General features: G+C 42.3%; 1 protein-coding gene and 1 long non-coding RNA gene across 7 annotated transcripts in view; one reads left to right on the forward strand and one right to left on the reverse strand.

Annotated features, from left to right (window-relative positions):
- TNFRSF11B (TNF receptor superfamily member 11b) overlaps positions 1-1,248 on the forward strand; it is a 29,278-nt gene extending 28,030 nt beyond the window's left edge. Inside the window, exon 5 of the mRNA XM_086695943.1 lies at positions 35-1,248. Coding sequence (XP_086552069.1) covers positions 35-423 — 389 coding nt within the window. The 3' untranslated portion in view covers positions 424-1,248. The remainder of the gene's footprint in view (positions 1-34) is intronic.
- Positions 1-23,025, reverse strand: part of LOC147571878 (uncharacterized) — a 256,853-nt gene that overhangs the window by 1,753 nt on the left and 232,075 nt on the right. For 5 of the 6 annotated variants that reach the window (XR_015247021.1, XR_015247020.1, XR_015247022.1 and 2 more), the window contains 2 exons: positions 16,247-16,363; positions 779-2,442 (listed from right to left, as the gene is read on the reverse strand). This is a non-coding gene — a long non-coding RNA (uncharacterized LOC147571878). Of the gene's footprint in view, positions 1-778; positions 2,443-16,246; positions 16,364-23,025 lie in introns of those variants that run through there. The other variant, XR_015247017.1, reaches the window with a different exon arrangement.

Genomic DNA, 23,025 nt, shown 5'->3' on the forward strand with positions numbered 1-23,025 from the left:
TGTGAACGTCTCTTTGGGCTTTGGCTTTCTACAGATATTGACCTATGTGAAAACAGCGTCCAGCGGCACCTCGGACACACAAACCTCACCTTCGAGCAGCTTCGCAGCTTGATGGAAAGCTTGCCGGGGAAGAAAGTCACCACAGAAGACATTGAGAAGACAGTGAAGACATGCAAATCAAGTGAGCAGATTCTAAAGCTGCTCAGCCTGTGGAGAATAAAAAATGGCGACCAAGACACCCTGAAGGCCCTGATGCACGCCCTGAAGCACTTGAAAACGTACCACTTCCCCAAAACGGTCACTCAGAGCCTGAAGAAGACCATCAGGTTCCTTCACAGCTTCACCATGTACAGATTATATCAGAAGCTATTTTTAGAAATGATAGGGAACCAGGTCCAATCAGTAAAAATAAGCTGCTTATAACCGGAAATGGTCACTGGGCTATTTCCTCACAATAGACCAGATCCAAGGAATGAGTAAACTGTTTCTCAGGCACTTGACGGGGGTGCAATGATTTCTTTCTCATCACCAAGGACTAGATTTGGCCACAGGGCACAAAAAGAAACAATGGTGTGGAGAAAGAACTAACATCTCCCCCAAAAGTTCAGTAAACCCCAAATGGTTTATCCAACTGATAGATCTGGTCCACTATCTACTGACTATATTTTCCCTTATTACTGCTCGCAGTAATTCAACTGGAAATAAGAAACTAGATTCCATTGTGCCTTACTAAATATGGGAATGTCTAACTTAAATAGCTTTGAGATTTCAGCTGTGCTAGAGGCTTTTATTAGAAAGCCATATTTTTTTCTGTAAAAGTTACTAATATATCTGTAACACTATTACAGTATTTCTATTTATATTCATTCAGATATAAGGTTTGTACATACTATCATCCTAAGGGGAAACTGTGTAAGACAATTTTAGAAAGGAAAATATATATTCTGTTTATAATTATGACAAATGAGAGATAAAATATATTTTTTAATGGAAAGTTTATAGCATTTCTTAATAAGTACTGCCATCCTTCCTGTGTGGAGTATTTTTGTAATGTACTTTTACTTATATAAGTTGTAATATCATTTTTTAGAAAATGCATTACCTAGTCAATTGTTTAATGTTGGAAAGTATATGAAATATAAATTATCTGAATATTAGATGCTCTGAGAAATTGAATGTACCTTATTTAAAAGATTTTATGTTTTTACTATATAAACAATATCATTAAAGTTTTCAAGTTATTTTTCATTGCTTTTCCTTTTGCTTTTATTTGAATTGGATGTTAAAGGGTCTGAGCCTTCGTAATTTTTCCTGTTCTTTTCTCATTGGACCACCTGAGAATTGTTAAAATGCAGATTCCTGGACCAATTTATTGAGAAACTGGGGTGGAAGGCAGAAACTTGCACTTTCAGTAAGTTCCAAGGTAACACTACATTGAAATTGCAGAATTTCTGAAGTCAAGCTTAGTATACAGGTGGTACAAACCACTTACAACTGTCATGGCTAGCATCGAGAGACCCTAAACTAATTTTTTTTTTGGTTGCAAGTGATGGAAACGGGCACTGCTTAGTTTGAGGAAGTAATTGGAAGGGTGGGGTATTGGATTCAATGATGGTAGCCCCCCCAAAATACATTCACATCAGAACCCCCAGAACCTGTGAATGTGACTTTATTTAGAAAAAGGGTCTTTGTTGAGGTAATTAAGTTAAGGATCTTGAGATGAGGAAATAATCCCGGTGGGCCCTAAATCCAATGGCAAGTATCTCTATAAGACACACATAAAGGGGGAAAGACACGGAAGAAGATGATGTGCAGACAGAGGCAGAGATGGGAGTAATGGAGCCATAAACCTTGCCTAGGGAAGGCAAGGAAGAAATTCTCCCCTACAGCCTCCATAGGGAGTATAATACTGCTGACAACTTGATTTTGGACTTCTGGCCTCCAGAACTATGAGAGAAGTATTATTAATGTCTATTAAGGAACGAATTCATGTTTTTTAGCCACTCAGTGTGTACTAATTTGCCACAACAGCTACAGAAAACTAATATAGGCTGTATCCAAACCACAGAGAAATAACAGAATTAAAATAACTCTGGCAACTTTAGGGGCAGAAGTTCCTACACTTTCTACTAGTCTTTCATTTCTGTATCTTTCAGCTCAAAATTTCAAACTCTTTGGAATAGACACTCTGGTTGTCCTAGATTGGCACTGGTGTAGAGACATGGCCAGTGAGGGTCTGTCTTCTCAGTTGCAATTCCCAAGAAGGGAACATCGCTGTGAACAGGGTCTATTCCATTCCATCATTTTGCAGGCTGCAAACGTATGACTACGACGTAGAGCGTGACATTGGCGCTGATCAGCCCTACCTTTGTGAGATCACATCCGTTATGGCCACTTTGACAGAAGGGCAGATCCAAGTGAATGCCACACAAACTCATAAATCTGGGGAAATGAAAAGCAGAGGCAAAGTCAAGAGACTCAAAACCTGGAGAATCAGAACCCCATCACTGCAATACTTGAAGTGGAAAAAAATCGTGGGAATTAAGTGCTGAAGGTTTAAGCAGCAGAACATGAGTTAGCAAGGAGCTTGCATTTCCCCTTCAGAAGCTCCAGTTCTTCCACCAGAGTTCCTATTTACAGAAAATGAAATGGCCCACTGGCACCAGCTAGGTTTAGGAAACATTGGAAAGTTAATGGCATCAAGTATAAATCACTGAAATGCTAATTTGATGGGCTTCCCTGGTTGCTACTTTGGGTTCACTCTACCTCAGCCTTATCCTCAAAGGGAGATATGGTGTATGACTTCACGTCTGTTTCTCTTTATTTCTTAACTTTCAATTTTAAAACAACTTTAGAGTTATAGAACCACTGAAAAGATGATTTAGAGTATCCCTAGTGAGCTGTTTTGTAAACTCTGTCTCAATATCGGTCTTTCTGATGTTTTCTCACGAATAGATCAATGTTACGGATCTGGGGGAAGAATATCGCGTAGTTAATGGCCCTTTTCGCATCGTATCAGGGGCCAGTGATATTAGCATGAGTAATTACTATTAACATTTACCTTTATAACTGAGTTAGTTTCTATACAGGATGTGAGATATGCATTGAAGCCCTCCCACCCACCTTGTTTACATACGGTTTGGGTTGTTTCAACATGATTTGTTGAAAAGATGAGTGTTTCTGCATTTAATTACCTTTGCATCTTTGCTAAAAGTCAGTTGATTATATTTGTGTGGGTCTATTTCTGGATTCTCTATTCTGTTCCATTTATCTATAAATCTGTCCTTTCACCAATACCACTCTGTCTTAATTACTTGCAATTTATAGTAAAGCTGAAAATTATTTCTGATGATTACTCTGTCACGTGGTAGTATACTGGCTTTTTCTTGCCTTTTTGTATGTCTCATTTTTTTTTTTTTTTTATTAAAAGCCAAATGTGTTGGGGCGCCTGGGTGGCGCAGTCAGTTAAGCGTCCGACTTCGGCCAGGTCACGATCTCGCGGTCCGTGAGTTCGAGCCCCGCGTCGGGCTCTGGGCTGATGGCTCAGAGCCTGGAGCCTGTTTCCGATTCTGTGTCTCCCTCTCTCTCTGCCCCTCCCCCGTTCATGCTCTGTCTCTCTCTGTCCCAAAAATAAATAAACGTTGAAAAAAAAAATTAAAAAAAAAAAAAAAGCCAAATGTGTTGAGTAGGTCAGTGGAAATCAGGGTAAATAGTTTATATACCTGGATATGGGCATGCCTTTCCTTCTTCTAGAATTGTAATGGAAGGCTTTGCATTAATTGAGTTAGTAATTCACCAATTTTGTCCAATTCTTTTTCTTTCTCTTCCTTCCCTTCCCTGCCCTTTCCTTCTCTTTCTTTTTTTCTTTTTGCAATGGTGATACTCAGTGCATCAGAGGTTTCAAATTCCTATAGATAGTTTGTTTCTAAGGTGGTGGATGTGTATCAGGGCAATGCTTGTTTGAGTTTTAGATCTTCCTCTTGAGCTGCTCCTCAAAAATCTTCTGTCTGAAAACAAACAAACAAACAAACAAACAAACAAAACACGGTGCTTGGGTGGCTCAGTAAGTTGAGCATGGACTTCGGCTCAGGTCATAATATCATGGTTTGTGGGTTCCAGCCCCACGATGGGCCTGCTGCTGTCAGTTTGGAGCCCGCTTTGGATCTTTTGTCCTATTCTCTCTGCCCCTCCCCCACTCACACTATCTCTCTCAAAAATAAACATTAAAAAAAAATGCTCTGTCTGCACATTCTTATTCCTTTCCCATCCCTTGCCCAGCAGCATTTTGCTGTTACTTGTCTTTTGACGTTCACTGATTGTGGGCTGCACTTAATTCTGCCCCTTGTCCCAAGAATAGACTTCCCTCACATCCTGCTCCCTTTCCTCAGCTATAATGAGTGGGCAGGACCAACATACCAGAACCAGCCAGTTTTCTCTTTCCCCTGCTACATTGATGTTTTCATTCGTCTGTCTGGGGGGTCTTACTTCTCCCTACAGGGCTACTGCCCCTCCCTTCAAGATCTTTGGTTCATTCTGATCTATTCTGTGAGTGCTCAATGGAGTTCATGGAGAAAGAGCCTGCAAAAATGCTGAAGGAGGTCATCAAGTGGCTGTGATCACTGGTTGACCTGAGAGCTGAACAGAAGGCAACTGGAGACTCCTCACCTAGTCCCCTGTCCTTGGAACATACGTTCTTCCCACCATTCCCACACTAGGAGCCATTTCTAGGGTAGCCCAGGAGAGCAATGGGTTATTGGGACCATCTGGACTGAATGCACAACAGATCCCCCATTAAGGCCTCTATATAAACGTTAAGAATCTGGCGGGCAGGTGCAGAGATCTACTTATCTTACAACTACCCAAGACAAGCCTTGTATGTAATTCTCTTACTAATTAAGACTGACACCTACCACCTAGAGTGGTCTGTGTCTTTCTTCAGTCTCCCCTCGCTCTCCATGTATGGGGACCAATTTCTGATTTCACCTGAGAAGCTCCCAAGGTTGCAAAGCAACAAAAAGGGTGCAGACCCCTTCAGTTTCTGCAGCACCCAGTTCCACTCTATTCCACCAGCCCACACATAGCCTTAACCAACTTCTGAGCTATCCTAGCTGAGCTCTTCCGATTCACGTTCAGTTGCATCTACCCCCCAGAGAAGCACATATTTGTGTGCCCTCTCTCCCTGGAATCACTATCTCTTTTTAGATTTGGGGCCATATTTGTTCTGTGACCTCAGGTCTCTCATGAGTGGTTGGCTTGTTTGTTTGTTTTAAGACTATTTTTTAAGAGAAGTTTTGGGTTCACAGAAGAATTGAGAGGAAGGTACAGAGATTTCCCACATCCTTCCTGGGCCTGCACATGCACAGCCTCCCTTACTATCAACATGCCCCACCACACTCATGCGTTTGTTGCAACTGATGAACCTACACTAACACATCATTATCACCCGAAGTCCACAGTTTACATTAGGGTTCACTCTTGGTGTTGTAGAGCCAATGGTTTTTTTTAAGTCATGAAAGTGAATTTAGTTTGTTTTTTTGTCATAAATTTGAGAACAACACTAATTCCATGTCTCTACATTCTTCCCAGGAAGAAGCTAGAACTGGTCGATTCTGTTGTTTAAAAATTTGATATGACAGTTTGGGTGGGAGTTTAAACTATCCTCATGAGTACAAACGCACTGTGTCCCCTCGTTCATCCAGAAACCTACACCAGTTGTGAAGTATTTTTGATGGATTAGTATTGTGGACTAAAGAATACAGACTGAGAAATAGTTTTGAAATCCTTATTCTAGACTGGTCATGTAAAATATTATATGAAGTTTTTACTTATGAACCAGGATTTTCTATTCTACTTATTTTATTAAGTATCTTATTCAATAGACTATCCAGTATTTTATTCATATGTTGAAAATCTAATTTGTTAATTCATTGAAAATAATATTTTTGAGTGCCAAATTATAGTACTCAATACAGTGCACTTTATACCCAGTTCTTTTTTTTTTTTTTTTAACATTTATTTATTATTGAGAGACAGAGAGAGAGCATGAGCATGGGAGGGGCAGAGAGAGGAGGAGACACAGAATCCAAAGCAGGATCCAGGCTCTGAGCTGTCAGCACAGAGCCCGACACGGGGCTCGAACTCACAAACCGCGAGATCATGACCTGAGCTTACCCAGGAAGTTGGACTGAAGTCGGATGCTTACCCAACTGAGCTACCCAGGTGTGCCAATTTTATACCTAGTTCTAAGCAAGAGATAAAGTGGCAAGCCATCATTACTCCCAGGAGCATAGTTTTGGGTTGTTTTAATTTGCTATTGGTGAAACCATCCCTGTCAAACACAAAAGTGTTTATGCTTGGGTGTAGAAATCGGTGTAAGAGAAAGGGAGAGCTTTGAGAACAGAAAACTCTATGCTTTTCTTTGCCAATGGGGAGACTGATAGCCCTGGAAGTAGCTTCTTTTCAAAATACTTTGTGCCTTTGGAGATGTTTCCTAACTGATACCCAAACTCAACCTAAGGGATAAACTTTTATTATTATCTTCCCTTGATCAAAGCTCAAAACAGAGGCTGACACCAGTTCAATTACTGTATGATTGTTGATATTGAATACAACTATACTTTCTAATTCTTTGACTTTCTTGCTGTTATTTTCCAAATTTCTCTTTCCTCAAACCTAGGAAACTATAAAACAGGAATTTAATAGTAATAATAACCAGAAGCAATTATTTCTGCAGCTGAGTTTAAACACATCTGTCCTGAAGATGGTTCTAAGACAGTTGGAGAGAAAGGATATACACGTGGCAGAGTAATTTCTAATACCAGATGATATATACTTAGTACCAATTGAATTGCATAAACATGGCACATTCATCAAATGTCATCTCTGAAGCCCAGGGCAGGCCAAGAAGCAGTAACTTCAGCTAGGTCTTGTGGTCACATCTAGGCAGAGAGAAGGAAGTGGGATGTAGACATAAGGAATTGTACTGGAAAAGCCATAGTGGCTAAAATGTACATAACATGTTGAGGAAACATTGTCTAGACTCATGTAGTTTATATAAAAATTCAAAGAGTAGAATAAAATAAGCTCAAAGAAGTTTATTATAGCACACTGTGGGTTGTAAAACTAACTGCTTTATCTACCCAGAACTCTTTGGTTTAGTCTGGTCAGCACCACCTTCTTTTAGGGAATTGCTCTCTCCCACCCCCACCCCCAACTCAACCACATAGTTCCAATGGGGTCTGACAATAACAGCCTCTGTTTCTGTGCACCCAACTCTTCCCATTGTTATAGCAGGGCATTCAGTGAGAGACCTTCCTTAGGATGTCTGCATTTGGAATTAAAGGCAATTTTTTTTTCTGTACAATGAAAATCTATAAAAGTGTGAGCCTAAAGTTGCCAGAGGCCACAGAGAAAGGGAGCTATCAGAGAGAACTAGGAAAAAGAGACAAGCAAAGAAGCCTGATGATGTTCAAGCTCCTGGTTCCAGCCACATCTTTTCTTCCTGTTAGTTTCATGAACCATTGACCTTCCCTTCTCACCCAAGCCAGATTCTGTAATTCATAAACAAGAGTCCTGATTAATATATAGAGTAAATAAGCTGTCCTTGATTGCCAGACAAAGGTATTTGGATTTGGGGAGCTAACTGCAATGACTGCGAAGTTCTATCCTTCTGATAATCTTCAATTTCATAATATTTACTTATAAACACAGTAGGAACCATTGAAGTTTTAAGAAAGGTATTGATGTCTGCAAAGCAGAATTTCAAGATTATTGTGGCAGGAGTGTATAGAATGGATTGGAGTGGGGATAGGCTAGAGACTATTAAACCAGAAGAGCTGACCATTCGAACAGTTCAGCCACGAGGTAAATAGGCAACTCAGACTGCAGGTGGGAGCCCAGAGTGGAAAGGAAAGGTCACAGTAAAGAATCATTAATCTTTCCAGGATAGTCATCAGAGGTGAAGCACCATCACTGGGCATTTGGTTATGACTAATGGATTGAGATTCCTGTCTTTTTCCAAATATTTAATACAAAATAAGTCTCCCATTTCCTTGGGTTTTCTTGAGTCTTTTCCCAGGGAAATCCACCTCATCTTCTGAGACACAAAAGCTTAAGTCATATTTCCACAAAAATCCTTCTAAGTAAAACAAAGACGTTCTTCCAAATTGACATTTCAATAGCAATTTTGGTTTTTCATGACTCACTGACTTCAGACAAGAGGAGGTAAACAGGACAGATCATGCATAAAACCTGTGTCGTTCTCATGGAATCACAGGTTTCTGAAAGACAACACGAGGTCATCTGTTTATCCCTCCTGCCTTGTCCAGCCATTCCTAAACCCTCCTGGAGAGTGATGACCTCTGATTTAAGCATTTTTAAAGCATCTTATTGCTATAGTGATTCCCCCCAACACACATGCACACATGTACACACATGCACACCACACATGCATGTGCACACACACACACATACACACATGTCCACACACGTACACAAGTGCGTGCGCACACACACACACACACACACACACACACACACACACACACAGCCAATGGAACCTAATTTCAGGACTTAACAGCTCTCATTCTGATGTTGAGATTGGGTAAAAAATGGTGTCTTTAATAGAAACTCCTGCTTTCTTAGGATTTTAGAGTGAGTGGCCTTTATAGATTGTTCCATCCTAGTGTTTACCAACCTGACCTAATCAAAGGCATCACTTGGGATGTTTGTTCAAAATGTACATTCCCTAGCATCCACCCAGGATGAATTTTGAGTCACGGGTCAGGACTGGAGTGCTAGAGCTCTCATTGGGAAATTTTGGGGAATACTGTATCTAATCCTTGAGGATCCAAATGAGGCTGCAAGAAATTAAATTGCACAGCTGCTGTCAGAACTCAGAGCTCCTCAGTCCTATCAAGATTCTTGTTTAACTTTGTGCTTCTCATAACGAAAATGGGGAACCACCAGTTTTCTCTCTTGGAGTGGGTTTAATCCCACTGTGCATGTAACTATCATTGCACTTCACACCTGACAGTTTAACTGTCTCCCTTGATGCTGATGTCATGGCAATAATATCAACAGCAATAATAATACTCTCTACAATTTACGAAATACTTTCCTGTTAGATCTGAATCCATTTAGGTTCTGAGAAACAATGTTCTATAAAGGCAAAAGCTAAGAAGTCACTGATTCATCTGATTTGCCCTTGTTTCTACATTGACTCTGGTACTCACAGGAAGGGCCCTTTATTGAGAACTTGTGAGGAACAGAGCCCTACACTTAAGACCATTACAGACATCATCTCATTAAATCCCAATAACCCAGTTATCATATCATCATCATTTTCCTAAAAGCCTACTTCAGCTGAATTCCCCTGACATCCACCATTCTTTTACTGGGACCTCTATTATTGTCTACTTCTTGGGCTGGATGTAATATTGGCCTGACCTAGTCATAGCTATCTCAAGTCTTATACATCCTTCCAATGGTCTATCTCGATTACATCTTTGGATTTAAGCTTGAGATACCAAACATTACTCCTGAGACAGAGGGACAGCAAGAGTCAAGAAGGAAAAAAAAAAAAAAAAAACCCACAATTTTGAAAAACAGAAATCCACTAGCCAGGAATCCAGGAGTAATGGTTTTGCATGGAAAACTCCCATCTGTTTTTTGTGGGATCTGGATCATATTTTTCCCTCCAGCCACGGGAATATGCCACTCAAAAGGATCTGCCTTGGATGGTGACAAGATGTACTCTGCCATTAAGCACTCGTGGCAAGGAAAGCATCCAGGATTTGCTTACTAAGAGGCGATGGCAAAAGAAGTAAGCTGTGCTAAAGCCTCCAGAATAAATTTCTGTTTAAATCCAAGCCATGGATTTGAGACTGGGTATAAAAAAACTTAAAGCCAACAGACAGGCACTTGGGTGTAGCTGGCACTGTATGTTCTCCTAATTATTTGAAAATATGCTCTGTTGACTAAGCCACACTTAAAGAATAGGGAATGTCATCATAAAGGTTCTAGAAAAAATAAAATCTGATCAGGTCTTGGAATAAAAGAAAAATAAGAGCAAATTCTACCTCCAGATGAGTAGTTGTCTTTCTCAGAAGCAGGCCCACGTGGGTTAATGAACCTTCAGTAAAGGAAAAAGGGTTTGGAAGTGAGACGCACCTAATTTTAAATCCTGTCTCTTCTCCTAAATAGTGTAATTGCTTTGGGCCTCAGCCTCCCTGTCTGCACAACTGATAGAATAAAACCACAGAAGCTTATCCGGTCACCCCACGGAAGTTACTATCACAGCACTTGGCATAGTAGGCAAGTGTTTTTTAAAACCTATTCCTTCACAAGAGAGAAATTCACATGAGGGATGGCACCCAACCATTTTGTGTGATCATTTGAGGGAAATGAAACACGGGCGTTCCTCCAGGAAACGATGCTGGTTATTTGGTTCAGAGCTGAAACCACTTTACCACAAAATGGAAGAGAGGCGAGATCGGAGGAGGCAGCTGAAGGGACATGGAGGCATCCACAGGCCTGGCTTTCATTCTGGGCCCCAGACATGCTGGTTCTCCCTGGGCAAGTCACCGAAACTTATGGTGTGCCGATGGCAATGGTGCTGTTCAGAGCATCCACACAGCGCACCTGCAGCCGGGATGAGTTTGGACAAATGTGGCACCAGGCCGTTGCAAGCATCGCAGAGACCGCAGATACAGGCGCTGTAGGGATGTTCTTTCTCCCTTCCGACGCGTAGCAGAGATGGTGAATTTTTCAATTACAGTAAGACCCTCTTAAAGACAAAACTCTCTAATAGCCACTGACATTTGAGAGGTTGAGTCAGCATATCCCCCCAAAGTCCGATAGTTCGCTGAGTGTTCAGTGAAGCCACATCAATCACTTTGACTTCCTTTTGATAAACTGGATAGAAGGAAATCTCGCTCAGAAAGAACCATTCCAATTGGAAATAATCTTAAAGGACAGCTGAAAATAACAATCACTGAACATCTCTCATGTGCCAAGATCTTACCGTTTTATGTTCATTCTCTTAACAGTTTTCCAAATTAGGGCTTAATATTCCCATTTTAAAGATAAAGGGCTATGGCCCAAAGAGAATAAGTTACATGCCCACCATTTCACAGCAAGTGAGTAACAGAAACTCCATTTGCACTGCATTTTGTCTTTAAGACACCCTGATATCTCATTCCATCACACTGGCTCAAGGACATTGGGGAAGTCAGAATGGACAATTAAGAAGTACGATGTGAGTATTTTAATGTTGTATTTAATGTTCTCTGCATTTTCTTTTGGCCTTAGTGTTGAGGGGGAAACTAGTTTCACATACTTCTGAGTTTTGCCCACGGATATTTATGTCATGTAGTATCTCCCAAGAAGGTGAGGAGGAATTCAATTCTGACACTAACTAGCCGGAGGCAGCACAGACCTCGCAGGTTGAGGGCAAAGTCCTCCACCAGATTACCTCCATTTCAGAGGTTAGCCACCAGCCGCAAGTCTCAGGGATCTTCAGGCCACAGAAACTTCAGACAGACTGGCTACAAAAGAAAGGGGTGCCCCATGCCCCCAGATTCAACGATTTGCTAGAATGACTCTCAGAACTCAGGAAAGCACTATACTTATGATTATACTTTTTATAAGGGATCCCCCTAGAGGTTAAGATCTGGGAAGGTCCTAGACGTGGACCTTCTGTGCCTTTTCCCAGGGGAATCACAGGCATCACCCCCCCCTTCCCCAAACACACACACACACATCACAGCAATAATGTGTATACTAACCAAGAAGCTCCACTGTCTAGTTTTTACTGGGGTTTCATTCCATGAGCATGATTGATTGGGCTCAATTTCTAGCCCTCCTCCATGCCATAGATGTCAAGGAAGCTCAAAGTCCCAACTCACTAATCAACATGGTGGGTCTTTCTTGTGACCAGCCCCTGTGCTACAATTAAGTAGGGGCCTACTGGGAGCCATTTCATTAACATAAAAATGATACTCTTCATCACTTGGGATAGTCCATAGATTAGAGTCTCCTTCCCAGTCAAATTCTTTATTGTAATGCCATCACCCTGTACCATCCCAGTCCCCAGATTTGTTCTGTTTTCTAGCACCTTCAATTCTATCAGAGATACTGCCCACCACCCTTTAAGCCTGCCACAGCTGAAAATCTGTAGATTTCTTTGGCTCTGTCTTTCCTTTGTCCTTCTCAAGTAGCCTAATTTCCCCTGGGCTGATTTTCATCTCTAGGTTTCCTGGATTCATCCTCTCCTCTCCACTTCTACTACCACCATTACCACTGACATTTAGGATCCAAACCGTCAGGATCCTAAGTTGTTGTGGAACTTCCTGAGGAAAAGTACACAGTATGGTAATTGGAAGGAGTGCTGATTCTAAAGTCTTGAGTGTGAAGTCGAGCTCAACTGCAGGCTACAGATACATCGTAGAGTCACTGCATAGGGCAGAGATGTGAAGGGTGCAGCACATAGATACTTATACACAGAAAGTCAGATCTGCAGTTAAATGGGTATTTTTCACACTCACCACACATTTCTCTAAACCCATCCTTTTTAAGGCACTGTATTAATTTCTTATTACCGCTGAAACAAATTAGCATGAACAGGGGTTTAAACAATATGAATTAATTTTCTTATAGTTTTAGAGGTCAGAAGTCCAAAATCAGTTTCACTAGGCTAGACTGAATGTGTTGGCAAGGCTGTGTTCATCCTGGATGCTCTGGGGTAGCACCTGTTTCCTTGTCTTTTCCAGCTAGAGGCCACCTGCATTCCTTGAGTCTTTTCTCCGTCTTCAAAGCCAGCTGAGTTGGGCCAAGTCCTTCTCATGCTACCATCTCTCTGGTTCTCCCTCCTCTGCCTGTTTCTTCCACAGTTAAGGGCCCATGTGATTACATTGGGTCCACCTGAATAATCCAAGCTAACTCCCCATTTTAACATCAGCTAGTTAACAACCTTAACATCTCTGCACCCTTACTTCCCCTTTGCCATATAAGGTAACAGAAATTATTCCCAGAGATTAGGAAATGGACATCTTTGGCAGGGGAGGGCATTACTCTGTCTCATGCCAAGTTCAGGTGAAATATTACCTATGAAGCTTATCCTGATGACTCTCATTTATATTGCTCTCTTCCCTCTAATTCAGTAGTTTCCAATTTTGTCAGCTGCAACACTTTAAAAAATACTGATGTTTGGGTTCCGTTCTTGAGTCTGGGGGATTAAATTGGTCCAAGGTGTGACCTGAGCAAAGGACATTTTCACAAAACTCCCTTAATCATTCTAATTTGCAGCCAAGATTGAGAACCACTGCTCCAGTAAATGTCTGTGTTTTCATCTTATCTGTCAATGCAGAGAGGAGGTATCACGTGATAATTAAAAGGAAGACTGCACAATGCCTGCATTCATATCTCTTGGCTCCACTTCTAACTAGTGGTCAGACCTTGAGCTATTTAAGCAATCCCTCAGCGCCTGTGCTTCTTGACTTGTAAACTGGAAGGAAAAATAAGGCCCCCTAGAGTTGTTGAGAAGGTTGAATAATTCAATGTATATAAAAGTGTTTAGTAGCCTTATCTTTGAAACTCACCTAAAAGCTTTGCCTGGGCATAACCAGCCACTCTTTCTGTGGTTCTCAAAAAATACTTGTTATTTGATGGATAGAAAACAAGCAAGTGTGGCCAAACCACATGATTGCAGTTCTTTGAGCCATAAATCTTATTTTAGTTTATTTTTAGAATAGTTCTGTCATATCTTTGCTCTCCAAATATCTTCAACCAGTGTAAGCTGAATGCACATTAGAATCTTTTTGGAAGCTTTTTAAAAGTAGTAGGCCCAGGATCCCCCTCCTCCCTGAGATATTAACTCAACTGGAGCCCGGGCATCAGTATCTTTTAGCTCTCTAGGTAATTACAATACAGAGCAAAGGATTAGAATCTCAGACCTGGACTAGATGCCCACAACTGTTGTACTCTGAGTACATGTAACAAAGGAAATGACTTATGCCTGGGAATGACTAGGAAAGAGTGTAATAAAAGGGAACTAGGAAAGGGAAAGGATTTAAAAAGAGAAAAAGGAAGGGAAAGAGGGAAAGGGAGAAATAGAGGGGAGAGAGAGAGGGAGACACACGGAGACACACACACACACACACACACACACACACACACACACACACACACAGAGCGAGAGAGAGAGAGAGAGAGAGAGAGAGAGAGAGAGAGACCAGAAACAGAGAAAGTAAGGAAAGAAAGATGGTCAAGTACACCTAAAAGGTATGTCTTGATGACTTCTTCATACTCATGCTATGTGTTAACTATGTTCTTCCATCCCAACTGGGTCTTAAGGAGAGATGGGTATCCATGAACAGAATCTCATTAGAGAAGTGGAAATTCTATGCCCTTCCAGAGTATGTACTCAAAATATATTTCAGCAAACATGAATCCAACAGCAGCACAGATTTGTTCTGTGGCTATTCAGGTAAGTAGTTCTAGAAGTTATGTTAAAAAAAGACTAGGCTGAAAGTTTGGGGCCATCCCTTAATTCCAGAGAAGAAATTCCTTGCTCATCCTGAGTAGCACACAGGTCACTCTGGGGATCGCAAGGAACGTGAGTCAGAGGAGACAATTACTCAAGAAAGTTACCCAATCTCCTAACATCCGGTGGTGGAGAGAGGCTTTGAGTAACCTCAAGGTGACTCCCAGACAGGTGGCCACAGCACAAAGACATTTCCTATTGGCTGCAAAAGGATCTATACCAAAAATCGTGTCATCACTTGAATTTACTTACCTGTTATGATTTAGAAAATCTTTTCCCGCTTATGATCTTACCTGATTTTTTTTTCAGGGGCAGAATAACCTTTGTAAGACACATGGGTTAAATATTATCCCCATACTGACGATGAAGACTCAAGTCTTAGGCAATGAGTGACTGAATGATAGAGATAATCCTCTCTCTTTTCAGAATGCACCCTTCCTTAAGAAAAGCATAATTAATCATGGTATAGATGATTATAAAATAAACAGTAAGAATTCAGCACCAGGAGGGCACTGGTGAGGGTCCATCTAAGAAAACTCCCTAAGGAAAGGTGAGCCTGGGGAGGGGTTTTGATACAGCAAGTTCCACTGGGAAATGGAAACTTAATATAGACAGTATATTTAGCCAGCAAAAGATTATATATAAGATACCACTACATATATATTTCTGGAGTGAACATGGAATCTCACTTACCAAATGTTACCATGTTAAAAGTCAGTCACTTTATTAATACTAGTGACTGATTACTAAATATCTGAGTAGCAGAATAGGACAAGATTCTTGACATGCACTAACAGTCCAACTCTAACAACTGCCCTACGATATGGGTCTTTATTAAATTATTCTCTATTCATGTACAAGGAGACTGAGACCCACCAGGCCAGGGCCCCACAGCTGGTGGACGGCAGGGCCATGATTCAGACCCAGGTCGCTCTGACTCCCGGCTCATGCTTTTTCCGCTGCTCTACGCCATCTCCTCAAAGCCCATAATTAAGCAAAATAATATGCTCTTCACAAATGAAAAGATCTCATGCATGAAAGTGACGAGACGACTCGTTTGGTTGATGGGCTTCCAAATATGCGGCGGATCCTTTTTCTGGAAACCGCATTTGGCATAAGGGGGCCTAAAGTCCAGACGGTTTTCATGACGTAACTCAAGGTCTCCGTGAATGTCAGCCTTGAGTCTGAAATAGCTCTGAGCCCTCCCATCCTGGCATCTTCCCTGCGACACCCCTCGGTGCCCCCGGCCGAGCTCAGACTGCCCACGGAACCTGCGGGTGGGTGAGCGGACAGTGCCGGCGGGGGTTTGAAACAAGGTACATCGTGGTCCCCTCCTCCATCCCAGTAACTATTTCCGACGCTCTCACTCCCTCTCGGAGCTTATTCTCGGCTCCGTAGGACTTCATGTTTGTTTGTTTTGCTTTCAGGTTTAAAAAGGACTCTTAGCAGCAGTTCAAGACTTTTATAAAATTAATCCCTCGTCACTTAGAGCAATCCAGAGGGCTGCTGGAAAGGAATGGCACTCTGCGAGGTGGTGCCTGAGACCGGATTTTGAGTGTGGTCTGGTCTTGCATAAAAGTCATTTTCAAGGTGTTTCTGTCTCCATTCCTATCTACCTCATCTTAATCAAACAGCATGTTCCCTCAAGTCGTAAAGTCAGCCAACAGTACACCCCAGGGTTCTCACTGCACCCAACGGCCTTACCTGTGAGCCCCAGTGATTCTGCAGCTCCAGTGCCTCGGCAGCTCGCTGTCTCCCTCGGTCTTCCTTGGCCCCATGCCTTGTCTCCCTTGGGACCCTTTTCCTACCAGGGTTTCGTTTCTGTCAAATGGAAGCAATAAAAAGTAGTGAAAAGGGGCACTGGGATTACAGCCCTAAGAACTCGGTCTGAGTTTACTTGCCTCTGCCCTCACATAGCTGACAGGTGACCACGGACTAGTCAGAAACTCCTGTTCTCATATAGAACGCAGAGATCACAGCCATATGCGTCTTACTTATCTCACAGACCTATAGTAAGGATCGGAGGACAGAGTGGACAAAAAAGAACTCGGAAAATGTGAGGTAAGCATTAGTTCATTCACTGTCACTCCTGTGACTGGAGGCTATCTCTTTGACAGAGGGGAGGCAGAACCGGAAGAGAATTATTGTGTGTTGCCATGTGATGGAATAAGGTTCAGAGCGTCAAGGGGGCCTGGAGGAGGGATCCTGGCCGATGTCCGGGGTTTGGGGATGCAGCCAGGTGCCAAGAACTATCCCCAGAGGAAGTCAGATATGAGCTCGGCCATGATGGCTGAGTGGGTGAAAACAAAGGCCCAAAGAGCATCTCAGGACAAAAGACCAGCACATATAAAGAGCTGCTTATGCTAACGTCAATTTCATCTCCTAAGTGCCAGGGAGGGCACAATGGCTTCAAGTAGATAGTGGAATAAGAAGAAGCATGTTTTAGGAAGATGATTTTAGAGGCCATGGGGCAAGGAAAACATGAGAAAAATTAGTTTTTGTTGTTGTTATTATTATTATCATTATTATTATTATGAGATTATCTCTCACATGAGCCTGAATAGAAATTAAGTATGAATTGAGTCAAGAGTTCAGTTATCTAGTCTCTGCACGAAGGAAAGAGAGTGAGCCCTGGGGCAAGACTGGGGGGGGGAAAGAGGATTGGCCTTCGTTCCAAGGCCAGGTGACACCCTGGAGTAGGATAAAGGCTCCCTTTCTAGGGAGTGGAGATTTCTACTATCAGTAACCTCAAGGAGGAGTTGATGCTGGAAAATGAAATGGAGCCTGGGATGACAAAACTTACCTCTGAGCCTGGTCTCAAAGGAGTCTAGATAAGTTCAAGGACATCCTTTTGCAGCAAAAACATCTTTTGTCATAGAAAGACAGCCCTGAAGGCATGCCAGGAAGCCCCTGAGAGGGACCCCAGGAGAAAGCACTTGGGTCTATCATACCTGAGCATCTCCATATCAAATAGCAGTTGCATTTCCCCCTTTCTCTTATCCCAGAGCCATCAACCATGTCATGAAAACTTGTTAACTAACTGGTCTCAGCTGTGCTGAAGCCTGAAGCTTGCCCAGGCCAGAACCATTATTCTGTGAGAATAATACTGTTCACTGAGCATTTTCTATGTGCCAGGAATAGAGTTAGGAGCTTAAGTGGATGACCTTATTTTCTCAACAATCTTGAGATTATAGAACTCCAGTTAACCTCATTTTACAGGTAAGAAATCTAAGGTGTAGAGCGGTTAGAGAACATGCCCAAGTCCCACAGCTGATATGAGGCATTCTGTCCAGAGATAATTCCATTTGCTGCTACCCTAGACTACCTCCCAGCTATGGCCCAAGTGAGCAATGGCCATACCCGTGCATGGAGTGGATGGATATGAAGGAGACTGGTAGTGTCATGGGGAGCTGTCTGAGATGAAGCAGCCATCATGGGTCCAAGGCTGAAAGATGCCAGTACAGGCAATAACATGCATTAACACTGGGGACAGAGGCAGATGTGGCCTGGTGCTTCTTTGACAGCCAGAAAAAAGGTCAGGAAATCTCAGAATGAAAACTAAGCCCCTGGTCACGGTAATGAGTGGCACCAAGCTGCCAGACTTTAGCCTAACCAATGTGGCTGTCTTCATGCCTACTAGCTGGTGAGCCCTGAGGGACTTCCAGCTTGCCATTGTATGGCCATGAGACCATTTTCACAGAGGAAAACATCAAGAAGTTACAAAGTGGCCCATAATCCAATTTCAAACTTGAAAATTCCTGAGAAAACGCTCCATTCTACTTGGGCCTAAACAAATTACACGCTGACAGCATGCTGTTTTTAGAGTCCTCTGACTTAATGTGCTGTTTTATTATCAACTCCACTGTTACTAATGGATTTTCTTTGGAACTCAATACTCGCAGGGCAAGGAAGAAACTAGCAGCAGCACCAGATGCTTCTTTATTTTATTTAAAAAAAATTTTTTTTTTACTGTTTATTTTTGAGAGAGACAGAGACAGAATGTGAGTGGGTTAGGGGCAGAGAGAGAGGGAGACACAGAAGCAGAAGCAGGCTCCAGGCTCTGAGCTGTCAGCACAGAGCCCGACACGGGGCTCGAACCCATGAGCTGTGAGGTCATGACCTGAGCCCAAGTCAGATGCTCACCCGACTGAGCCACCCAGGCGCCCCGTCCAGATGCTTCTTTAAAGACAAACAATATCAATGTCTACCCCAGGGGCCTTAGAGACATGTGGTTGCCTTCAGAACCAGGCCCAAGGGAGCTGTCTGGAGTCTTAGCCTCTCAAGGGGAAGCCTCTTCACTTCCACAATCCCTGTAGAATGTTCCACAGTTCACAGATGACCCCACTACTGGAACTTTTCCAAATAAGGCAGTGGAATCTCAAGATCCCTACCACTCAAAATATAGAAATCCAAATTGTCATCAGCAGAAGCATCTGGAAGCTTGTTAGAAATGCAAGATCTCAGGCCCCACCAAAGACATAATAAATCAGAATCACATTTAACAAGATCCCCAGGTGATTTGTGTGCATGTTAAAATTAAGAATCCCAGCTTCAGATTGCTTGAGATCTCTAAAGAGCAGCACCACATGGGTTGTAATAGCCATATTACAACATTCACTTGCGTATGGGATTGTGCTGCTCAAATAATTAATGAATCCATTAACTACTGACATCTCAACATGTGTCCCCTGCTCTGCTAAACACTGTTGGTGATACCAAAAAAAAAAAAAAAAAAAAAAAAAAAAGTCAAGATATGATTCCTGTTGACTGCATGCTTACAATTCTGTCGGAGAAAGAAAATATACACACGCTCAGAATGACCTTTCAGAAAAGGAATAATGACCCTAGCACCATCCTTCATAAAATAACCAGGATTCCCCAGTGCGAACTGGGTGAAGTCTACCCTACAGCAGAGCATCAGAAGCCTTCAAGAGCTCAAAGCACACCTTCCTCCCCCACCTTATCCACGGCCACAGCCTTCCCCCCGTGCTTTGCCCCAGCCACACTGAACTTGAAATTCTTAGAAGGTGAAAACCTTGCTCCTATGTCCATGCCTTGCCCTTGCAGAATGACCCACCCCTTTCTGCCCTTCCCCCTTTTTTATGATCTCATCATTGAATTTTTTAGATTTAACACGAAAAGCTTTTGTTTTCAAATTTGAGGGAATTGTTGCCCTTCTTGAGTATTCCCACTGCAAGTTCTGTTTATGACTGTTTCCTAGGTATGAAGGTCTGATTGAAAGAAATAAAAATGGTATATGAAACAGCTATAAATCATTAATGCAATCCATCACATCACCATCTTCACCTCAGACACACCTAAGAGCCCAGTCCCAGGATGTATGCGCTCTGATCCTTCTCCCTCAGATGTCCCTCCACATCATCTGACTGGTGGCTAAGCCCAGTGGGAACTAGAAGCTCAGTCCTAGGCCTGGGATAGCCTCCCACACCTTCTTATTTGGGAGACTCCTGCACATCCTTTGTATCTCATCTCAAATGCAACATTACTGAGCTTCCCCCACTTCCCAGAAGCATACTGGTCCTTCTCATCTCAGTTCCAACATCACTTCGTACCTGTCTCTATCGAAGAGCTTATCTGCTTGATTGTGTACCTTTGCTTGCCTGTCTCTCCCACCTGACTTAGTTTTTCTAGGACAGAGACTTGTCTTCTAAGGCATGAATAGGACTGCCTGTGCATTCTCAGTGTTCTGCAAATGTCTGGCACCAGATAGACCAGTGCTTCCCAACCCCTGCTAATTAATCATCAGAATCAACCACATGTCACACCCATATGCTTGTGCTTCATCCCAAAAGATCCTGCTTCCACAAGTCTAGGATATGGTTCAGGTATCTGTATTTTTCAAATGCCCCCCCCACCCCCCGATAATTCTATGTGCCACCAAGATTTAGAAACACTGCAGTAGGCCCTTACTAAAGTTTGTTAATGACGGAATTATCCATCCTCTACCCCTGAGCATTACTCCTTGCTTTTCTAGATAAACCTGAGGTCCCTTGATTGGATTGCCTTGGTCCTTCCTGGCTAGATACACACCTTATACCTATTCACATCCTGATATCACTACACTGATATGTACTGAGCAGTATATGTACCTATGGGCTCAATTGTGTGTGGCCATCTTTATGTGTAATTGGAGGCAGACAAGAAAATGATGGATATGTAATTGCAGTAGAATAATGGCAGAGACCTTTCAGGCACACCTAGTTTTCCCTGTCCAATGTTCTCAAGATATCATGCCCATACTTCTATAACATCATCCCTTAACTTCCCTAGAATGAGCATATCTGTGCTTGAAGTAGACTGTGCCCCAGCTAGACTCCTTGAAGGCAGGCTCTTCTCTCTGGGGCTGTTACCTCAGCTCCTATCCCAGTGCCTGCCACAAAATAAGTGCTCAGTAGAGGTCTAATGACTCCCTGATTCCATGAAAACTGAATGTCTGAATGAATAAATGAATGAATGAGAGGATTTGGATTGATGGAAAGGAGGAAGAAAAGCATTCCCACAGAAGTGAGGATTCAGAATCAAGGTGTTCACAGGTCTGGAGAAGAGAATGAGCTTGGTACATAAGACAACTAGATAAGAGTTTTTGAAGATAGCTCCTCCTCTTTGGAGAAAGTCGGAGGCCTCTGTTGTTCCTTCCCATGGGATTTCTAATAATGGACTGTTGTCCTGTGCAGGAGGGAGGTGTCCTGGGAGTCAAGCAGAGTTATTCCTAACTCTGCTATAGGGTTTCTGTGTTGCTATCAATAAAGGGAAGAAAGAAAATGAAAGAGAATATTTACTTAGTATCTATTTTGCCTCTGACGCTTTGCTTATGTTGTTTCCCTGGATAGCGAGGACAGCTTCTTGTGCTATTACTGCCACTTGTCTGGTGATGGAAATTAAAGTAAAAGAGTTTAAATGACTCTGACAACTTGTTCTTTTCCCTGTGTACTTTGTTGCTTCCATTCACTTAAGCTATCTGGGCCTCAGTCTGTACTTGAAAATGAATGGATTGTGTTACATGATGTCTTAGGCCTTTTTAGTTCTAAAACCAATGGGTTTACCTTATTGTGGGGTTTCTCAACCTCGAGGCAACTTCCTTTGAAGCCTGTCTATTACTTAGTACTACCCTATGTACCATTCAATAATTGTTTACTGAATGCAAGAATTGAGTTTAATCACCTGGGCAGCTCTGAGAGATAAAGACAGTATAACATTTTGCTCTAGTTAAAAAAGGTTTACTCACCATCCCTAAGCAAACTGCATATTCCTGTTTCTTCACTTTTGTTTGTAATTTGCTGTCCACTTATCAAAATGCTACTCTGTCTTCAAAGTCTAGCTCGATTCTCCTCCTCCACCAAGGCCTCTCTGGCTGCCAATGAACCAATCAACATGGAAAGGAGGATGGGATTATCACAGTTAATCTGGGGATGGAGTCAGTCACATCTAAACCTTGGGCTATTCCATAGTCAGGGAACGATGATGGGAGGCTACCTCAGGGTCTGATATATTTCCTCAAGGGGATTTAAAGAAAGAATAGTTGGGGCGCCTGGGTGGCGCAGTCGGTTAAGCTTCCGACTTCAGCCAGGTCACGATCTCGCGGTCCGTGAGTTCGAGCCCCGCGTCGGACTCTGGGCTGATGGCTGAGAGCCTGGAGCCTGTTTCCGGTTCTGTGTCTCCCTCTCTCTCTGCCCCTCCCCCGTTCATGCTCTGTCTCTCTCTGTCCCCCCAAAAAATAAATAAACGTTGAAAAAAAATTAAAAAAAAAAAAAAAAGAATAGTTGAAAATTGTTCTTCTCTAGACTCTCCGGGCTTCAAAGAACCCCACTATTGCCTTAGAAATAAAATGACTATATCTAGTTTTAAAATTTATATCACCTGTAGCTTTTAGAATTCTTCACGAACTTTTCACAACCAACCTCTGCCGTCACATACCATTGAACTTGCACGCACCCAGCTTCCTTACATAGAAGGCATCCCTCTGCCTGGGGTAGTGGTGGAAAATTCCTGAAGAGGACTGACTTCATGCATTACATCTCTGCCTGGGGACGTCCTGAAGAGGCCAGGTCACTATCCGTGCAAGCAGAATCGCCTGCCTTATGGAAACATTTCTTCCTTTTAATGCACCTTTGTTTATTCTTAGTAAAACAAGATGGACGTAGCATTACGTACCTACAACCAACAAAACTGAAGTGCTTACTCCCACGTACACACGTGTATTATGATCTCTGACATTCAACATAGATGACTAAGTAATATGTTAAATATTCTGGCTCAACGTGCTATATGAATCATAGTGCACAAAGCTCCTGAGAACTTTAAAATCAGACAATAATTTTTTGTTATCATTTAACATTTGCTTACTTCTATATCCCTGATACACGGCCCAATGACAAAACGAGTCATTCAGTAAATATTTGTTGACTAAATACAACAATCAATGGATTCATCTCTATTTCTTTTATTTTCTCTCCCCTAATATG

Source organism: Puma concolor, chromosome F2 (assembly GCF_028749965.1).
Source record: "Puma concolor isolate L17-30 chromosome F2, mPumCon1.1.hap2, whole genome shotgun sequence".
NCBI classification, from domain to species: domain Eukaryota; kingdom Metazoa; phylum Chordata; class Mammalia; order Carnivora; family Felidae; genus Puma; species Puma concolor.